Source organism: Lepisosteus oculatus, chromosome 19 (genome assembly GCF_040954835.1).
Source record: "Lepisosteus oculatus isolate fLepOcu1 chromosome 19, fLepOcu1.hap2, whole genome shotgun sequence".
Taxonomy (NCBI): domain Eukaryota; kingdom Metazoa; phylum Chordata; class Actinopteri; order Semionotiformes; family Lepisosteidae; genus Lepisosteus; species Lepisosteus oculatus.
The window spans coordinates 7,004,512-7,023,226 of NC_090714.1; the positions used below are offsets into that span (position 1 = coordinate 7,004,512).

General features: G+C 44.3%; 1 protein-coding gene across 1 annotated transcript in view; it reads left to right on the forward strand.

Moving 5' to 3' along the window:
- Positions 1-18,715, forward strand: part of rhbdl1 (rhomboid, veinlet-like 1 (Drosophila)) — an 84,718-nt gene that overhangs the window by 34,517 nt on the left and 31,486 nt on the right. The window contains exon 5 of the mRNA XM_015360037.2: positions 365-477. Coding sequence (XP_015215523.1) covers positions 365-477 — 113 coding nt within the window. The remainder of the gene's footprint in view (positions 1-364; positions 478-18,715) is intronic.

Sequence of the window (18,715 nt, forward strand, 5' to 3'; positions counted from 1 at the left end):
TGGGTCTCAGGCCTATTGCCACACCTCTTCCTGACAGGATGTAACCTACAGGCTGCCTGTTACATTTGAGATGGCCTGGCAGCCTTTGCTTATACAGATCGGCTACTTTTGGGTCCCAGAATTCTCTGATTTCCGCATGATCTCTTTTAAACAGCAGTACTCACAAGCTGACTCATTTTAAATGTCCTGTGTCCTTAGCTACTTACCATCCTCTCCTCGTGCTCTCCTTGATTTTTATTTCTGTTATTCAGGGCCGGATGAAAGTAACCATTGAGAGTGAAATTTGAAAAGGCGGGGGGTGGTGGTGGGGCAGAGGGGGGTGGAAATTGGCTGGGATTCTGACCGGTGGTCTGTGCTCCCGCAGGCTGGAGCAGCTCGGATTCAACGCTCTCCTCCAGCTGATGATTGGCGTGCCCCTCGAAATGGTCCATGGCATCCTTCGGATCAGCCTCCTGTACATGGCAGGGGTGGTGGCGGGTGAGTGCAGGGGCAAGGCAAGACCTGGGTTCACTGAATGAAATCCTGCGCCCGTCGTAACGTGCTTAAAAAAACCGCAAAGATCTAGGCTGGTGGTGAATTTGCTCCAGGCTGCCGTCATGGCGCGAGACATGACTGAAATCAAAGATGTTTTCAAAAGATAATCCCAAAGCGCTTGTCCTCTAAGATGTACATAAATAATTCTGACTGGGCGATCTCTAGGCTCCTGTGATTACAATATTCTGAGCCACACTTGAGCTGACTGGACATGAAGTGAGAGAGAATTACAGGAGTCCAGAGAGCGAAAATCCCAGCTCTGGCACTTAAGAGCAGACAAGACCATTAGGAACAGGAGGAGGGATGTTTACTGTTTAGCACCCTGTAGAAAAAGCTGCATTAATGGTTTTATTCTAGATTTATCTGTCATTATTTACAGTGTCACGCAAAACATTAGAATTTCATTTACTGCACCATCTGCTTTGAAAGCAGTGTCCGCACAGAGTGAACACCTTTTCCCCAGGTGGAAACAGTATAGTCCTGTTTTCCTTAAATATTATGAATTCTGCGGATTAATAGTAAGGAAATTAAAGGTATTGCGGATCAATGTATTGACCATAATTTTCACAGGATTCATCTCGCACTGCACAGCAATCATGTGACTTCATACTCACTTGTCCGGGCAATGTTCATATCTGCCTGAGCCTCTTGCTGGGGTGTCATTGTTTAATATTCGAATTTTGCCCTGTCCCTCCTCTCAGTGCGCCCTGTAACAACACACTCCGTGTAAACACTTAAGCTGTGCTCACCAGAGCGCCACTAGACAACTGAAGTGTGCTGGACTCTCTTCTCACAAAAAACACGATTGCCTTTGATCTGCACACAAGAAACAGCACCTTCTCCACCTTATTTATTCAGCTTGCAGAGCTGCTGTTATCACAGCGTGACAGTAGTGGTGAAAGATCACCAGTTGACAGTGAATTCGACTTTAATTACAGGGCACCGCGTCATTAAGGATTTTACATCCCTTTTATTCTGGGTCTCTTAATTCAGTGTAGTCTGAACTGAATCCTTTCAGCCTGGCAGTTTTATGACATGACATCACTGCTCATGTGCATTCTTTCCTCTGAACAGCTCTAGCTTACATAGAGAACAAAAACATGGATAATAAATAAGTGGCAAGAGTGTCTTTTAAATGTACCAAACATTGTGGACAATTACTTAATTATATTTTTATTTATATTTTTAAAATTTTTGTCGTATTTTTTACTTGCAGAGTATCTTATCCCCGGTTTTATCATTTCTTAAAAGCCTTGTTTACTACAGCCTACCTTAGCTCCAGTAAAATGTTTTTTTTTTTTATTTTGATAGAAACACAGCCAATGACATCCTAATAAAAACAACAAAAAGGCTACAGATGAGGAGGTCATTAAGCTCATCTTGGTCGTATACTTCTAGTGGTTGATCGATCCACAGATCTCATCCATCTTATGTCTGGAAGGATCTTAGAGTGTCTGATTCATGCTCTTGCTTTGGTAGGCGTGTTTCAGACAGCCATGAGTCTGTGTGCAAGAAAGGACCTTCTGCTTGTTCTTAAGTCACCCTGCATCCATATTGTGTTGTGGTGTCATCCGCAGCTTTATGACAGACTTAATTATTACCTAGTAATGAGCTTACTGGACTCCTCGATCTCACCTAATCCAGACTGAAGAAAGAGAAACTGCATAACATTTAAACTCTCTTTAATTTACGTCACGTTTACTGTTGGCCTCTGTTGCACCACGTTGTTACTTAAGATGTCGTGAAATACAGAGTATCTTGTGCATGAAGAGTAGCTGTCTGTCAGCTGCTGGCTGTGAAGGTTCCCATTATAAGGCATACCTTGTGGGTAGTGTCCAGATGTCACTGCATGTAATGAGCCCTGATTATCTCTGAGTGGGGGGGATTCCTTAGGGTAGAGAAAACACAGTGCTCTGTAGACTAGCACAAATAATCTCCAGATTAACCATGATACGAGAAAAAAAAAATGCTGCTCTAGAGGACATACTAAGGAGAGCACCCACACTAATCTCTGATCCAAAGGGAATGTCAAACTCAGATTAAGATCACTGGATTTTAGAAACCCAGGACACTGGAAATTTCATTGGGAGTTGATTCAGTATTCAAAGTCCTGAAAGACACTGGCCAGGTCAGCTTGGGGAATTTATGCAAGATCTACAGCCGCAGCCAGGGAAACTGAAAATAAGCCATGATAATAATAACCTTTATTTTATGAAGCACATCTCATAAACATAGCATCCTGTAACAAAGTGTGACACAAATGCAGCAGAAGAAAAAAATGAAAGTGAAGATCCATCACGAAATCTGTAGGTGTGACACTTTACATATCATCATTAAAAGTAAGTAAATATCAAAGAAGAAAAGCAAGAACTACCTTACACAAGAATTGTGGGAGACTGATAGCAGCTTCATAATCAAATGGCTGCAGCTCACTGTCTGGGATACTTGAACAATCGATTGACCAAAACTCTTGGATCGTTAATCTCCCACCCATCAAATCAGCTAGATGGCACAAATTGCATTCATTATCCTCCTTAATCCTTTCGAGGACTTAAAAGATTAGTTTAACAATGGATCGCGTAGCTTTACACGAATCAGAGAGGGTGAAAAGGTTCAAACCATTCCTCTCAACCAAATAATTAGATCAAGTGCATGAGGGTCTTGGGACGAAACGCCTTTCGCTACCGCTTGGCATTCCCCCGTCAGAGAAAACCCTCAGTGTTTGTTCTGTCGCATGCTTAATTACTCAAGGAAAACACCTGTGCGTCCATAAACAGTAAATCATTTCACTTTTTATCAACAGAGCGTGTCTATAGGGAGTCTTTAAAAAGCATTACTTATTCCCTGTGTGTCTGTGCTCGCTCTGGCAGATTGAGCTGAAGAAAGCCAAGGCTGTGCTCAGCGAGGGAAATGGGGGGAGGGTCTGCGATCGATGGCGCAGGAGCCTTGACTGAACGAATACTAAAGAGCTGGAAAATAGAGAGTTTAAGGCAGACCGATCAAAGGCACGTGCCTTAAGAGGTCGGGCAACGCTGGGAGGGAGTGGGAGTCTCCGTGCAGCCGGGGAGGACACAAATGAGAGTCTGCAAGCGACCCATTCAGCTCGTTCGGTTGCGCAGCTGGCTTCTGGGTAGGGGGCTTCGACCAACATCAATGCTGAGGCTGCCCCAGACTCGCATAAGAAAAGGGGGCGGCGTGCCACCGCATGTCGAGTCTCACGCCAATGCATTACGTTCCTTGCAGAAAAATAATCAGAGGGCCACTCCAAGCCCGAAGAAGAAAGGAAATGCAAGAAGCCGGATCTGTGGCTACTTGTAGTCTATATGTCCAATGTGTTTAGACCGCCAGGGTATAATGTGCTTGATTTGTTCATTTCTCTTGTGGTTCTTGTTCTTGTTTTCTGTAGGGGCTTCACGAAAGTTAAAAAGTAAAAAAAAAAGCCATTTACTGTAGAAGAATTTTTGTCACAGGGTTGAGGATGGGGGTCCAGGTTTTAGAGGCGCGTTTCTAAAACGTCAAAAACCGAAGAGTGGTTTGACTTCATATCCAAATGACTGATTCAGTGGAAGTACTCAAAGTGGGCTGACATGGAAACTAGGGCGTCTTTAGACTCTCAAGACCTGGTGGAGCCCCAGCAAGCACTCAGAACTTTACTGTGGTTTAGTGTCTTCAAGCCTGAAGCATCTGATGCTTGATTTGTTTTTTGTCCTCAACATCCTTTCTGATGTACTGTTGGCCTTTCCTTGGCCTCCAGCAGACAAATCTGCCACCAGTGAGTGCGGAGGCTACGTGCATGCACATACACACCTTGTGAGAGTCATATCAGAGCTCATGCTGTGCTGTCTTGAGCCTTGAGCACCGACACTGGAGCTCCATTGCTGGCAGTTCACCAGGACTCTCAGAGGGCTGCCACATAGAATTCTAGTTGTATTTTCCATTGCATTTTCTATTTCTGCTGTTAGTAATAATACGCACTAGCCTAGATATTGGAAACAACCACTAAGGTGGATATTAAGCCCATTTGGGCAGCATATACTGTCAAATGTTTAACTGGTTAGCAAGGCTAAAATCCTTGTATTCCACAAGGGTTTGCAGTATTGGCTATCCAGTGCCATTCCCTATTGACAGCGGGATCATGTGGTATCAGGTTTCTGATAGGTTTGAGAACTGGGGATCGTTCTTGTCAGGAGTGGCAACAAAAGTTAAAGCCTATAAAAATCTTTCAGGATATTTGTGGGTGGCTTGTAGGACTAATGTAGGAATCATGTACATTTTCTATTTCGCCTTTGGGGTATGGAATTAACCAGTCCTGTTCCTAAGAGTGCTTTCAATGCCTCAAGCAGCTCATCCTGGCTTCAGTATTTAGCACACTGGTACTTACCAGCTGTAGCTCTAAGCTACACGGCAACTTTCACAAAAGTCCCAACTCCTGAGAGCAAAGCTGTCTCGCTGCAGCCAGATAAGGAGGTAATTAGCTCCCTGCAGGCATCTCTGGAAACGTGGAAGCCAGTTCAATTAGAGAAAATCACTGACTTACTCACTGACACTGGCTGCTGTAAAGAAAAGCCGACAAGGGCGAGACAGGAGGCAGATCAGACCGAGAGTTACAGGGACTTTGTGTTCCCATTGGCTCAAGTCCTTGTCCAATAACGCATAATTCAGCAGTCAATGGGAATTGAATAGACAAGCTTGATATGAAATGATGCGGAATGAAACCAGCAAGGACAGGCAGGACGGATACTGAAGGATTTGAGAAATAACCTACAGTCAGGGACCATTGCTTGCAGGGATCCTGGCTGGTCCGTGATGCAATGTCATCACAAGAGGCAATAAAACAGATCACGCGGAGAAAACAAACACATAACACATTAAGCAAATCACACTGCGATTTGACGTACATGAAAGTGAAGAAGGACAAGATGAAGAGTGTAATTTTATGAAGTGCCGTTCGTGTCAAGACATCTGAAAGCACTCTAGAAAGGAGGGGCAGTTTGGTGTCTGAGCAAGTTCATTTTCCTTGGGAGAAAATCCCGCAAAATGGTCTGCGTGTTGCAAGGATAGCCACAACCGTGCCTGGGCCCCGCCGATCTAGACTTTGAGAAAAGTCCTGAATCACAATCTGGACTTTCCGAATCACTGAATCAGGAAATGGCAAACCTTTCATACAGAGGCTGTGTTTCCTTTGGTATTACGCAAGCTAGTGCCAAGAATCTTCGTCTTGTCTCAGCAGCTGAAGTCTAAGTACAGTATTTTATATCTGGGAAGCATCGCTCCAGTTAACTGGAACCCTCTATAAACCCTGTTAGCCACCTCTGCATGCTCTTTATTTATAGAGTGCTGCACACTGCAGGAGCAGCCAGCCCATTATACATGACAGCATGGCTGGAGCCAACACATGTCATATTATTGAGAGATTCTAGGTCAGAACTCTTTTACAAGAGCATCCATCAGCAAGACCCCAGACTTGCCTTTAAAACTTGGTTGATGGCAACAGAGAGCTCTGGGCCCTGCTGTAATGCACTGAAGAAGATTAAATAATGAATTGCTGTGGGTCTGATTAATTTTTGTTTGGGGCTCAGGCAAGAAATGTACCTTTTAGTAATATTTAGTGCTACTGAGGGTAGAATTAATATTCTACAATCTACAACTGCAAAATTGATAGGATACAAGAAGCAGAAGCCTAAATTTAATTTTTGAAGGAATTACCTCTTTTCCTAAGTTCCAGTATGTCGTACGAAATAATATAAAAGAACAAGTAAAGGTTTATTCCATGCTGAACAGAGAAGAAAAGAAACACAATGTTTTGCCTGTGGAGCCTTCTTCGGGTGTGTCACCTGAAGCCGAATTGTTATGTTTCTTTTCTTCTCTTTTCAGCCTGGAATAAACCTTTACTTGTTCCTTTGCAGCCTACGCCTGCTGACGCAGCTAACTACTTGAACTTCTATATAATATAACTATTTATTGTAAAGGCTTAATCCAAAGGAGTGCAAAATAGGATATTTATTTCTTAGCCTACAGAATGTCACATCCTGTGATCAATATAATTGATTAACGAATATTGTTGGATTATTAAATCTTCGTATCTTGCTGGAATGTCATTGATTTTTCTGCATAATGGTACATTTTCTGAGGTAGTCAGTACTTTATGACTGGTGTCTTATTTTAAGACAGGACACTGCTATTTAGACCTTTTCCAGTGTTACTTCAATAGGGACAAGGCACAATGTTTTATTGTATAAACCACTTTATTACACTAATGCCATGAATTGTACATTTTTGAATGTGTGCAAATTTAAAATGCCCTCTCTGCTGTTTTTACCAAAGTAAAGACAACAAAGCTCCCAAGGCCTCCCAGCGAAGAGAACTGTTCTCGCACACTTGTCATTTATTCATTCCAATTAACAGACCAAAGACTGTAATTTATGTACCATGTAAAACCACTAAATGCAGATAGCCTTGATTCAATAATATATCAAGATGTTTTCACTTCGATTGAAGACTGCTGCAGAAATTATCTTAGGCATATTGTTGCCCTGAAACACAACACAAAACTTAGTCCAACAACTCTCTAATCTTAGTGTGTTAATGAATCAGATTTTGAACAGCACCTTGGAGCAGAACGCGGAGAGAGAGAGAAAGAGGAAATCTGAATTAAAATAAGACGTCTCCTGTTGTTGAGTAGGCCCTTGATTGCTATCTGATGATTTAGAAATTGTCTCTTGAGAATGTAGGATAAAACCACTTGGGATTATGATCAATAGCATTAAGAAAAGAACAGAGGAGGTGAGTTCTTTGCAACAGCTAATTGAAGCCACTCCTGTGACTCAGATGTCTGCTTACAGTTGTGGTAGAATTTGCTACCAGGTAGCGCAGGGTGGAAAATCAGGCTTTATTCAGGAAAATAACACTCAGTTCTGTGAGGGCTCAAGAGGTGCTATTGAAGCTCATTATTAATTTTATTATTACTTTTTTGTAATGCTCAGACACTAATCAGACACAGATCCCAGTCGATTTATTGTATTATAGAGCTCTTGGCAACAGGTCTTGTATATTTAAGACTTGTTTACAATTGTTATGGTCAGCTGCTGAGCACAATGCTACAGTAAAGGCCGTCCAAAATTGAAATGAACAAAAATCACGGGGTGCGTTTTTTGGAATCTTTCAAAAACATCTGAAACGACAGTTCCTTAGTAGATCGATAAGCAGAGGTGCTGTTGGACTGAGCCTGATAATCCAGTGGCACAGCCCGGCGGATTCTGGGCTTTGCGTGGGATTTACCAAGCCACTGTACAATCATCTGAGCGCTGACAGGGATGAGCTGACCAGAGTTGAACAGGGAACGTTTGGTTTATGATGAGCCAGCCAGGTCTCGCACCTGTGGGCTGGCAGTGGTGCCAGACAGAGCTGCAACACCCTTTCAGTTGGCACAAGCTCCCCTCTTAGGCACTGTAGAGCTTGGAGCTTGCCAGCTGACCAAGGGACTCTGACAAGTATTCACAGGTTCTTCTTCTCCCTGTGCAGGACAGATTTGTAGCAGTTAAATCGATTAGAACAGAGTCACACTTTTAATAAAAGACAATGATTAATGGATACAGAGGCAATACGGCAGTAGTTTGCAGTACCACCTCTGTGGGGGACAGTAGCTGTAGGTGTAGTCTGGAGAAAAGGGGTCTTCAGAGGGTGATGCAGTCCTGATGTACACTTATAGCTTGTTTCATTAGTTGGGCCAAGCAGTGAGCATAGGAAGATGCAGAAAGAAGAGCACTCTTTAAAGACAAAATAGACCATAACCATCAAAATCTCAGGCATCAGATGGACAGAACTGTGATCCTTTCAGGGTTAAATACTTTCCCCTTGGAAGTAATTTAACCGGGATATTACCTTTTACGTCCTCATCTGTTGCCTATGTGTTTAGTTTTTGACTTGACAAAATAAAAACGCTTGTCTGGTAAAAAAGGCTTTCCCTTGTCCACATAAGGATGCAATGTATTATGCAATAGCTTTGTGCTGGTATCTCGTGTCTCGTTAAGGACAAGTGAAAAGAAGAGAAATCTTCCTCAAATGGACTGTGAGTTAAACCATTCCTCATTTTGATGAAGCCTTTGTTAAAATCGATCTGAATGCTTTCCCCTCTGCGTCTCCTTTTCTACCTATATACAGACTGCTTTTGACAAAACACTACTATTGCTTTTCTGAAGGAAAGGTGGCAATATTTTTTGTACAGCGTAGGAATGCCTTTTTAGCTTTTGATACCTGACTGTCCATAACTTCCGATATTACCAAAATATATTTTTAGTTTCTCACAGAGCTGCTTTGCTGGAAGGGACTCTGCTGACTTCTGCCAAAAGTCACTCCTGTATCGTCTCCTCGTTATTGTGCTCTGGCTATTGATATTATGAGACCATCTTTTTTTGGAAAGCAGCCTCAGGTGGCAGAAACTGTGACTGTGTAGTGGTATAAATAAAACACCATATTCCTGAGACTGAAAAACTTGAAACACCTTATCTGTGCTGGGGATTCTTTTTTGTCTGAAAGAAATAAACATGAAGTATGAAAAATTAATACTGTATGTGCTGTATGTGCTCAGGTATTGAGCCCTCTAGCCCAGACCTAGATCTAGATCAGGTTGCTTTAGAGATCAGCTCTACTACCTGATTGTCATCAAGATTCCCGAAGCAACAGTGAACAATTAGGGAAGACGTCCATCAAAACTAGATGGGATTGAGTTAGGTGCAGTATCTTCAACCTGCCATGCAACAGTAATCGTTGAGACATTCCAGGCACCAGTGGGCTTGCAGTAAAGTCAGTGAGAGCTGCATCACTCCTCCAGTCAGTGTTACCTTGGCTGTGAGCTCTTAAGGACTCTCAGAGTGAAGCAGGCTCTGAAAATGCACCTTTCAGAAAGCAAGTACAGATCTTGCCCTGGTTCACAGTCCTCAGTTTCAGCTCAGAGTGGTATCCAAATAAGGAGGACATTTAGAAGAACAACATCGCCACATTTAACTTTAAAAACGAAAATGTCCTCTAGGTTTGTACCTTTTGGAGAGCCGCTGTATTTTTATTCTTGGTGAGAGAGAGGAAAGCAAGACTGCCATTGCTGTGACAACCACCCTTGATGCTTTTGCACTTCAAGCACCCAGCCCTGTGGACTCTCATTACAAATGTGCAGAGTAAGAGGTGAGAAAATCAAGCCAGGATATTGATTTCAATGGTTCCCAGTGACGGGATATTGATTCCTGGACCCCAGGCCCTCAAAACAGCCCTCAGCGGCACCTCGTCCCGTGAAGACGTGCGTCTGGAGACGAGAGCAGCGGGCTATGAAGATTAATTATACGCCGCTCTCGAAGATTAATAACACGGAACTTCCCCCAGATTAATTACATGCCCCATGCACAATGTGATGCGACAGCCGAATGAACGCAAATAAACAAACAACAGGAAAGATAGCATCCACTGAGGAAGTCTTCCACCCAACACTGGCACGTGGAGCAAGTCAGCGTGATTCCACGTGCAGCAGGTTCCTCACACTCAGTGCTCAAATTCAAGTCCAAGTTCACGTTTATGTGTCATTCCAGGTATGCAGTGGAGCGAAATATCATTCCTCCTGGCCCACGGTGCAAATCCAGACAGGACACTGACGTAGACATTGTAGAGAGGATACACATAGTGCAGATAGCGCAAATTACACGGCAAATACATATATACACAATATATATGGGTTTCTGGAATTGGGGTGGGTGCAAGTACTGTAGATTCCAGGGTGTTGAGGAGCCTGCCAGCCTGCGAGAAGAAGCTGTTAGAGTCTGGTGGAGCTGGCCCGTACACTGCGATATCTTTTCCCAGATGGTGGGAGGGGTCATCTACTATACTGGAGGCCCTGTGTAGGCAGTGTTTGTGATAGGTGACATGAAGGGAAGGGAGGGAGGCTCCAATGATCTTTTCAGCTGTTTCCACAATTTGTGGTAGGGTCTTGTGGTCTGAAGCGCTGCAATTCCCAAACCAAACAGTGATACAACTGGTCGAGGTGCTCTCAATGGTGAGCACATTGAGCACATTGAGCTAAATAGCTCGCAGGCTACAGTCAACGCAGGTTGACTCTGACTGCAGTTAAAGCTTGCAGTGCTCTTTAGACCACAGCAAGAGAGTTAAAGGGGAGCTGGAGTCCCAGTTTCTCTGACCGGTTCTTAAATTTCGGTAACAAAATCAATTCATGGATGAAATCACAAAATTTCACAAATTTCGAAAAAAGTGTAAAGTCTTGAACTTTGTGAGAGTACTGTAGGGTTGCCATGTTGTTGCAAGCAAACGAGAAACCACTGGTCTCGCCACGGTCAAGAGCGAGAGTTTGCACAAGTTGTGATGTGAAAGTGGCCCTTCCTGCTCCCTAGTCACTGTAAGCAAATAAGAAACATGGTCTCCTAACAAAGATAATTATTGAGTGTATTTTAGTTGGTTGGCAGGTTGTTGTTTTTTTGGCATATTTAAAAGTATCTAAAAACCACGTCACCTTGTATTGTGTTTGTTTTATGAAAAAAAAATACTATTCATATAGTAATGAAATTTGCTTGGTTTAAAGCATGTTCACAATGTAATATGGCCGCTTTTGCATCATTGGACGTTTTGTTGCCTCATTCTGAATCGCAGACAGTGGTGGCAATATGGCGCTACGCACATATTGAAACGCTCTCTCTCGTGATGTGAATCGTGTTCTTGATACGTTCATTGTAGGTTTGAAATGCACTCATCATTGTCGATTCATTATAACCCCGAAATGTAAAAATTGCAGTTCCCCTTTAAATGGATGCAGGTCAGAGAATAACTGGATCAGTAACCCAGTGGCAGCTTTTCCAAAATAAGCAGTGCAGTGTTGTCGTTGAGTAAGAGGGGACTCTCCTGTCAGACACTGTGGAGCACACACCCTGTGAAACGACTGACAAGTTGGTGTGCCAAGGAACTGTATACACAGGCTCTCGCTCCTCCTGTACAGTCTGCAGGGCATTAGCAGTGAGCCAAGCTCAGAAACAATTGGTAATTCCTAACAGAACAGCAAAATTATCTGAATTATTATTCCCAATATATGTAAACAGAAAATTACCTCATTTCTGTTCCTCCACTACTGCTCAGCTGATGTTGCCCAGCAGAACTGAGATTTGATCTAACACCATATTGGGCACATAGCCTAGACTGGCACCTTGCGTATCATTCTTCCCAATGGAACCTGTTTACACTGAGCTTGTTCAGGAAACACGTCTGATGTTGTGTTTCCCAGCTGGATGATCCCGTAGGTGTGTGTTCTGTACACATCATGCTGCTGAAGCAGGTCGAAGGAGATTGGAGTAAGTACATCATACATCGCTGGGTCAGTACATCTTTCAGGGAATGCTGGGAGTCTCACAGAGCGAGAGCTGGGTTGGACGTCCTTTGAAAAAGTCTATCTACCTGTCAGGCAGTTACCCCCGGCAACGCTGAGGCCAGGCTCCAGTGGAAGTCTGAAAATGAAGTCATTAGTCTTTATACAGTACATCAAGAGTTTTAGTTCCTAAGCAACACTCTTGATGTCCTTGTCATCTCAAAAGGAACTATTTTTCACCTGAGAGAACGTCAGTATTAATGTACATTTAGAATTAAGGCTTAAGGTAAGAGTTAAAATAATTAACTATGTTCAGAGATATCGGGGCTTGTTATAGCAGTGCCAACAATGAACCTGCAACTTTAAGTAACTCTATAATGGATTGTCTCACCCTTGACTATGAAAGCAGTTTTCAGAGAGAGTATATTGGAAATGGTATATATTAGATATTTATAAAGTATATACCTAAAAATCGAATATTGAATTCTGGAGATTTGGGAAAATACAGTTATCTGTGGGTTTTGTTTTTGGTCAAAGTGCTTTTCATTCAAAGATGGGAGCATAACAAAATGTGCAATCTCACACCTTGCATATATTTTTGTGTATGTCTCAGCTGGCAGTGTATTAGAACAGAAGAAAGAAGCATGGCTTTGTGATGTGGTCCATGTATACTTTTAATGGTGTCTATCCACTGCCACAACTGTCACACCAGCTATCAGTTTCAACGCCATTATCATTTATATGAGCTCTGATACTCCACTGTTCTCTCTCAGTGGGGTAAACCAGCCTGCTAGCTTGGAATGGGCTCCATCACTAATTCCCGGAGGTCTTCCCTGGTTTGGTCCCTCAATCAGCCGAAGAGGGAAGGACGTCGTTCCGTTATTAAACACGGAGGTTTCGGCTCCAGCAGATTGAGCCCCTGCAGAGCGTGCAGTAAATCCGTGTCTGTCACAGCAATTCTGGCTGGCTGGCTCGGTTGCGGAGGAATGGGAAGATGAGGAGCACGGATAATTAGACTCCCACTCTGGAAGATGGACGAAGAGCGGGTCTGGCGGGGTAGCGTGGAGATTAGAATCCACCACGGAGCCGTCCCTGCTGAATAGGAGCCATTTTTAGCTCCCTGAAAGGCAGGGCGGGATTCCTGCCATTGCGTTTTCAGGTGCGACGGCAGGGACGAGTGTGCCTCTCCTGGCTTAACTGCAAACGTGCGTCTTAAAGCCCGAGCAATCTGCGGAGAACTGGAGCGTCTGATGCTTCGTGCCTTCGTGCTGAGCTGCCTTGTGCGCACGGTCATCCGAGCTTACTTTCCTTAAGCAGCTGTGAAAATGAGCCTGAATAAGAAGCGCCTTTATCCACAAATATCTGTGTCGGCTGAGGCAAAATTCTGCCATGCGGTGTTTATTTCAGTTTAGAAGGGGGCTAATAGAGAGGTGTGTGCGTGCCTTGGACCCGTCTCTAAAGCCGTGGAGGGCGTAGGTGCCGGCTGCTGTGATGGAGGTCGTGTTTTCTGTGAAGCTCTGACTGCCGCCGCCGGCGCTGCTGTCAGGGTGACGAATAACTTGACTGAACGGAGAGGCTCACACTGCAGGGGAAACAGGACAGGGTTTCTGTCTGCTTTCGCCCCCGCTCGTCTCTCTCGCAGGGAACGCTTTCTTCCTTCCCTTCGCTGTCCCCCGTGTTTGCTTTTCTTAATGTCTGTAATTTTCAACGCCGCATTGTGGGCTCCTTTTTGAGAAAATAAAACACGAGGACAAAGGGGAGCGGATGTGGACGGCTCTCTTTAGAGTTTCTGAAAGGCTGAAGGCCAAGCGCAAAGGAGAAAATTGGCTTTCGGTTTCCGAGCGGGGAGAAAGCGCTCTGTGTTTTGATGTGCTGCTACGTGACCAGCTCTCCGAAATGACGTTGGCTGTTTTTTTTTTGTCCGTACCTACACGCTGTAAAACGCTTTCAAATAATGGCTTTCGTGGGATTGTTCATGTTTTCATGTTGTAAATACATCTCAAGGACTGGATGATGATTGGAAAAATAATGCCCCTGTTCAGAGCTGTAACACGTAACACACTTTTGTCATCCTCGTGTTAAAAGCAGAGCCTCAGAACCTCGCTTCTCCTCTATGGGCGATGTGTAAATACCAAGCAGAGAGATCTTGTCTTGAGCAGGATATTGATTTCCTTGCTGCCCCCAGGAAGCATAAATATTATCATATTTCATCTATGTTGGCAGATTTAGAAATAGCTTTGTTATAGAAAAAAATGACAGCACTGGGAACGGTTTGTGGGAGGGTGGGAGGTACAGAGGGGTTTTATTGTGTTTTAGACATACTTTTCAGCCATGTGACGACTTAGAAAATCCTTGAGAAATGCCTCACCTTCCAATACCTAAAATAAGGAGTAAAATCGCATACATCAGTAGTACAAAAATCTGGCACTATAATATATGGTAACTGGCAGAACAGTAATTGGTGTTTATTCTGTTTCTTAGATTAGTTGTGGCTGGGCCTCATTGGGACATATAGTATAGCTGTGTTATCTTTAAAAACATGGAGAAGAGAGGTTCTGCTTGCAAAGACCTGGCCATGCACAATGCGTCTGATAAATCACGCTGCAGTCCTGTCAATGAAATGCCCTGGTTTCAGTGACCGAGTACAATTTTCTTTCGAAAGTCATGAAAGGGTTTGTTAGATGTTAGACTGTTAGATTAGCAGGGCAGAACCTCAGTATTAACCATTTCTTTCTCTGTGTTGCAGTCACAAAATAGTGTTGGGGAAAATAAACTCTACACCAAATTTACTACCCAACTTGCGCTTTGAAGCGACTTGCATTTGAGATGCTGTAAATCTGTTATACATTTTTTCATTATAATTGCTTTTTAGTGCTTTGTGATATGAGAGGGCACAAGATTGTCCAAACCAGGCCTCCCAGTCTCTCCCACTTCAGGTTTTGGATAACAACCAACACTCTAATTGTCTGGGAAACATAATTTATTCAGCAGTCAAATGAAAAAGATGACTGGTTGAAAGGCTTGGACCAGAAGGTATATTCTCTGCAATACGAGATAATGTTTACACATTGCCTTTAGACACGAACTGTCTCTTTACAGCTGTGAAAATGGTAACTCGAAGAGATCATTCTCGAACGCAGGATTTAAAAAACAGACACGGGCAGACTCTGGTGTAATAAGTGGGGAGATAAGATGCAAAGTTTAAAAAGTGCTGCCTCCTGTTTGCAGTGGAACAGCCATCGGCTGAGAGCACGAAAGGTTATATGATGGTAGCGTGTACTCAGAGAAGAGGGCAAGCCAGGGCAGCCCTCTGCTCTTGTCTATCGCTGGGAAAACTTTGGGAGGAGGTGAGACTTTCACAATCCCACGCTTCATTATGCCAGTGTGTTCTAGCCTTCCTTCCAGCTGAGCTGTCAATTAGTTGATTAAACCCATCACTGTACTAATGATCTTAATTAGGCATGTTTTAGTTCGTCAGAGATAATTCAGGTGACCTAAGAATTCTGAACTTAATTTTGAATCCCATATAGGATCTTCAGATCGTGAAAGGCTCTGTCTAAGCCAATTAGTAGTTCAGTTAAAACTTCAATAAACAAAAACGGAAAACGCAGTTCAGACAAAAACCAGGGGATACTGAGCAGTGAGATTCAGAACCGAGAAGCTCATCTCTCTTAGAGACAGCCCTCCTGGGGGTATTCAGAAAACTAACCACCACGATCGGCTCTCGATACCGTCAACTTAGACACAGTCATGGACGCAGTTTAACAGATTCTGCTGGAGCTGAAAGATTCTGAGGATGCTTAAGAAATTCATGTGCTGTGAAAAAATAAATGATCGTTTATCAATTTTATTTAGGAGGGATTACAAGGGGCTACAGCAAGAATATCTGCTTAAAAAACGATTACAAGTTCTGTAATGCAATCCAGTTCTGCTTGAGACAGTACAGAAAAATGCAAATGCAGACCAACCCAGTGGCAGTGATATGTATGTGCAGTGAAATGGGATCACAGCGGGTGCGAGGCTGTAAGATTTTGTTAACGCAGGGCCCCTGGTGAGTCTCCAGGCTGATCCTGTTGCTGCCGCAGCTACAGCAGAATCACACAGATGGGTCAATCCCAGTGAAATGAGCAAACAGCTCCTCAGGGGGGCAGGCAGCTGGGATCTCCCGCCATATCGTCGGTGGCGAAGCTGCTAGAGGAAGGTGGGGCGATGGTAGGTTCAGGGGTGCTGACACATCATATCTCGCCCCATTGATCCTGAACCACGAGCCGGCACAAACAATAAAGCCCCCGCCACGATGAGCCTTTATGGGCCGTGTCCTGTAATCATAACATTAAATCACTCGGAATAGGGACAGGACGGGCCAGACAATTAATCTCCCTTTCTCCCGTGCACCGCTAATTCTGCCGGAGCTGCCGAGAAGCTCACAGGCTGCCACCTTCAGCCTCCAGGACGGTGCACATTTTCACAGAAGCGACCTTTTTCTCCCTCGTACCGATACGAGGGCTGTAGATGGCGGAGCTCGTGCTGTAGATCCAGACCACAATATGGAGGGCGGTAATGGGGGTTTCCGAAATGGCCAGTGCTGCCTAATTTATTTTAATGAGATGTTGTGTGGGGGGGAAAAAGCTGCCTTTGAAAGCAAATTGACGAAACCCAACAGCCGGAAGAGCTCCCCAGACACAAACAAACGCGGTAGATGTGCTGAATGGCTTCCTCTCACTTGTAAACATTATTATCCTCGCTCTATCTCGCCACTAGCAACTAGCAAGACCTAGAATCATTCTGCGCTGGCGTCGGAAGTCGAAAATGTCTAAATGTATTTTGTAAAGTAATGTGTTTTTTCCATCGTTATTTTTAGCTCGTGCTTCCGAAAGCCTCTGTCCCACTCGCTTGCAGCAGACAGGACTCGGCCTCTGCTGCCTTCCGAAAGTGCTTCTCTTGCACGAAAGTGAGGAATCTGTGAGGATGAGAGCCGTTGGGGGGGGGGATCAGCGGTTTGTGAGCGGCGGCGCTCGATACCTCTGACACCAGCAGGCGGCCCGGGAGATGGACTGGAGCTCGAGAGAGGGAGGCAGGACGCCCGTCAGATGGGGGGAGAACCCGAGAGAGCAGTTAGCTGTGCGCTCACGATGCGGAGAGTGTCGCAAATCGGGGCTGGGGGCCCAAGCATTGCTTAACGGCTAGAAAACCACGTAAAACAGTCGCATTCGCTTCCCTCATCTCCTTTTTACCTCCTCAAGCGGACTCGGTGAGCTTACACCTGAGCGCCATCAGTCCGTGTGACCCTTCCAAGAGTGTTTTTTCCCCCCTCTCTCCTTTCAGCAAATGAGGTTCGGACGCGATGCTCTCGGTGGATTGACTGATGCTCGATTATATATCTTGAAGCTCAGCTCTCTCTTCCCCAGAGGAGCTTTGCTTTATGGATCCCGGCATAATGAATCGCAGCCCTTCTCCTTCTCTCGCGTCCCCCGAAAGCATTTCTCATTTGTGTCGTCTGATTGATGGAGAAGGAGGTCGATCGCGGGCGGAGGGAGGGATTGCCGTGGCCGGTTTGAATACAATAAAAAAGGATCTCGGTATTCAGTGTTTCCATAAACCAGAAATCTGAAATTTGTGTAGTGGTCCCTACTGTGCATTTAACAACTTAACATGCAGGCGGCTGCAGACTACTGATCCAGGTACAGCTTGGTGCTGGTCTCTGGTTCCAGTAATGGATGTAAAAATGCACTTAGGCCTCGGTTTAATAAGGCCCATATTTATGCCTCCGGGAGTAACGACTGCAGTGAATAAACTCTTGAACCTTTCAAATTCACGGTGACCTTTGAACCCATAGAATGCATTCTGCTTTGGGTTTGTCCCTTTAATAGAGATAAAGTTTGTCCACTCTCTGCCTGCCCAGCCCTTTCCAGGGTGATTGACTAGCAGCTTGTTTTGCTGTTGTCTGGTGGCTAAAAGATGGAGGGAGGCAAGGTTTTGTGTCACGCTTGTTCCAGAATGCTGCATCTCTGTCCAAATCAGGCACCTTCTTCAACTTTTATTTATTTTATTTATTTTATTTATTTTTGGCTAGCAGCCACATCACCCTGCAACTCACAACTGGCAGCCCACTGAAGCTCAGCAGGTGTGAGCCTGGTCAGTACCTGGATGGGAGACCTCCTGGGAAAAACTAAGGTTGCTGCTGGAAGAGGTGTTAGTGGGACCAGCAGGGGGCGCTCACCCTGCGGCCCATGTGGGTCCTAATGCCCCAGTATAGTGACGGGGACACTATACTGTAAACAGGCACCGTCCTTTGGATGAGACATAAAACCAAGGTCCTGACTCTCTGTGGTCATTAAAAATCCCAGAGCGTTTCTCGAAAAGAGTAGGGGGCGTCCTGGCCAAATTTCCCATTGGCCCTTACCAATCATGGCCTCCTAATAATCCCCATCTATCCCCACTGATAGCTGATGTGTGGTGAGCGTTCTGGCGCACCATGGCTGCTGTCACATCATCCAGGTGGGGCTGCACATTGGTGGTGGTGGAGGGGAGTCCCCATTACCTGTAAAGCGCTTTGAGTGGAGTGTCCAGAAAAGCACTATATAAGTGTAAGCAATTATTATTATTATTTTTATTATTATTACATACAGTAAAAGTATACATGTGTACAAAAACCTTCTTTCCATTGACTTGTATTAACTCTTTAGGTTATTGTAGATAGTTTTGCAATTTCTTTAAAAGCTTAAATCTGACTTTTCAGCAAAGACCAGGAAAGCCATTGTAGTGTGAGAGTTCTGTCAGGTGTCAATGGTTTTATACAGTCTGAGAAGAAGAAATGCAGTGTCTTCAAAA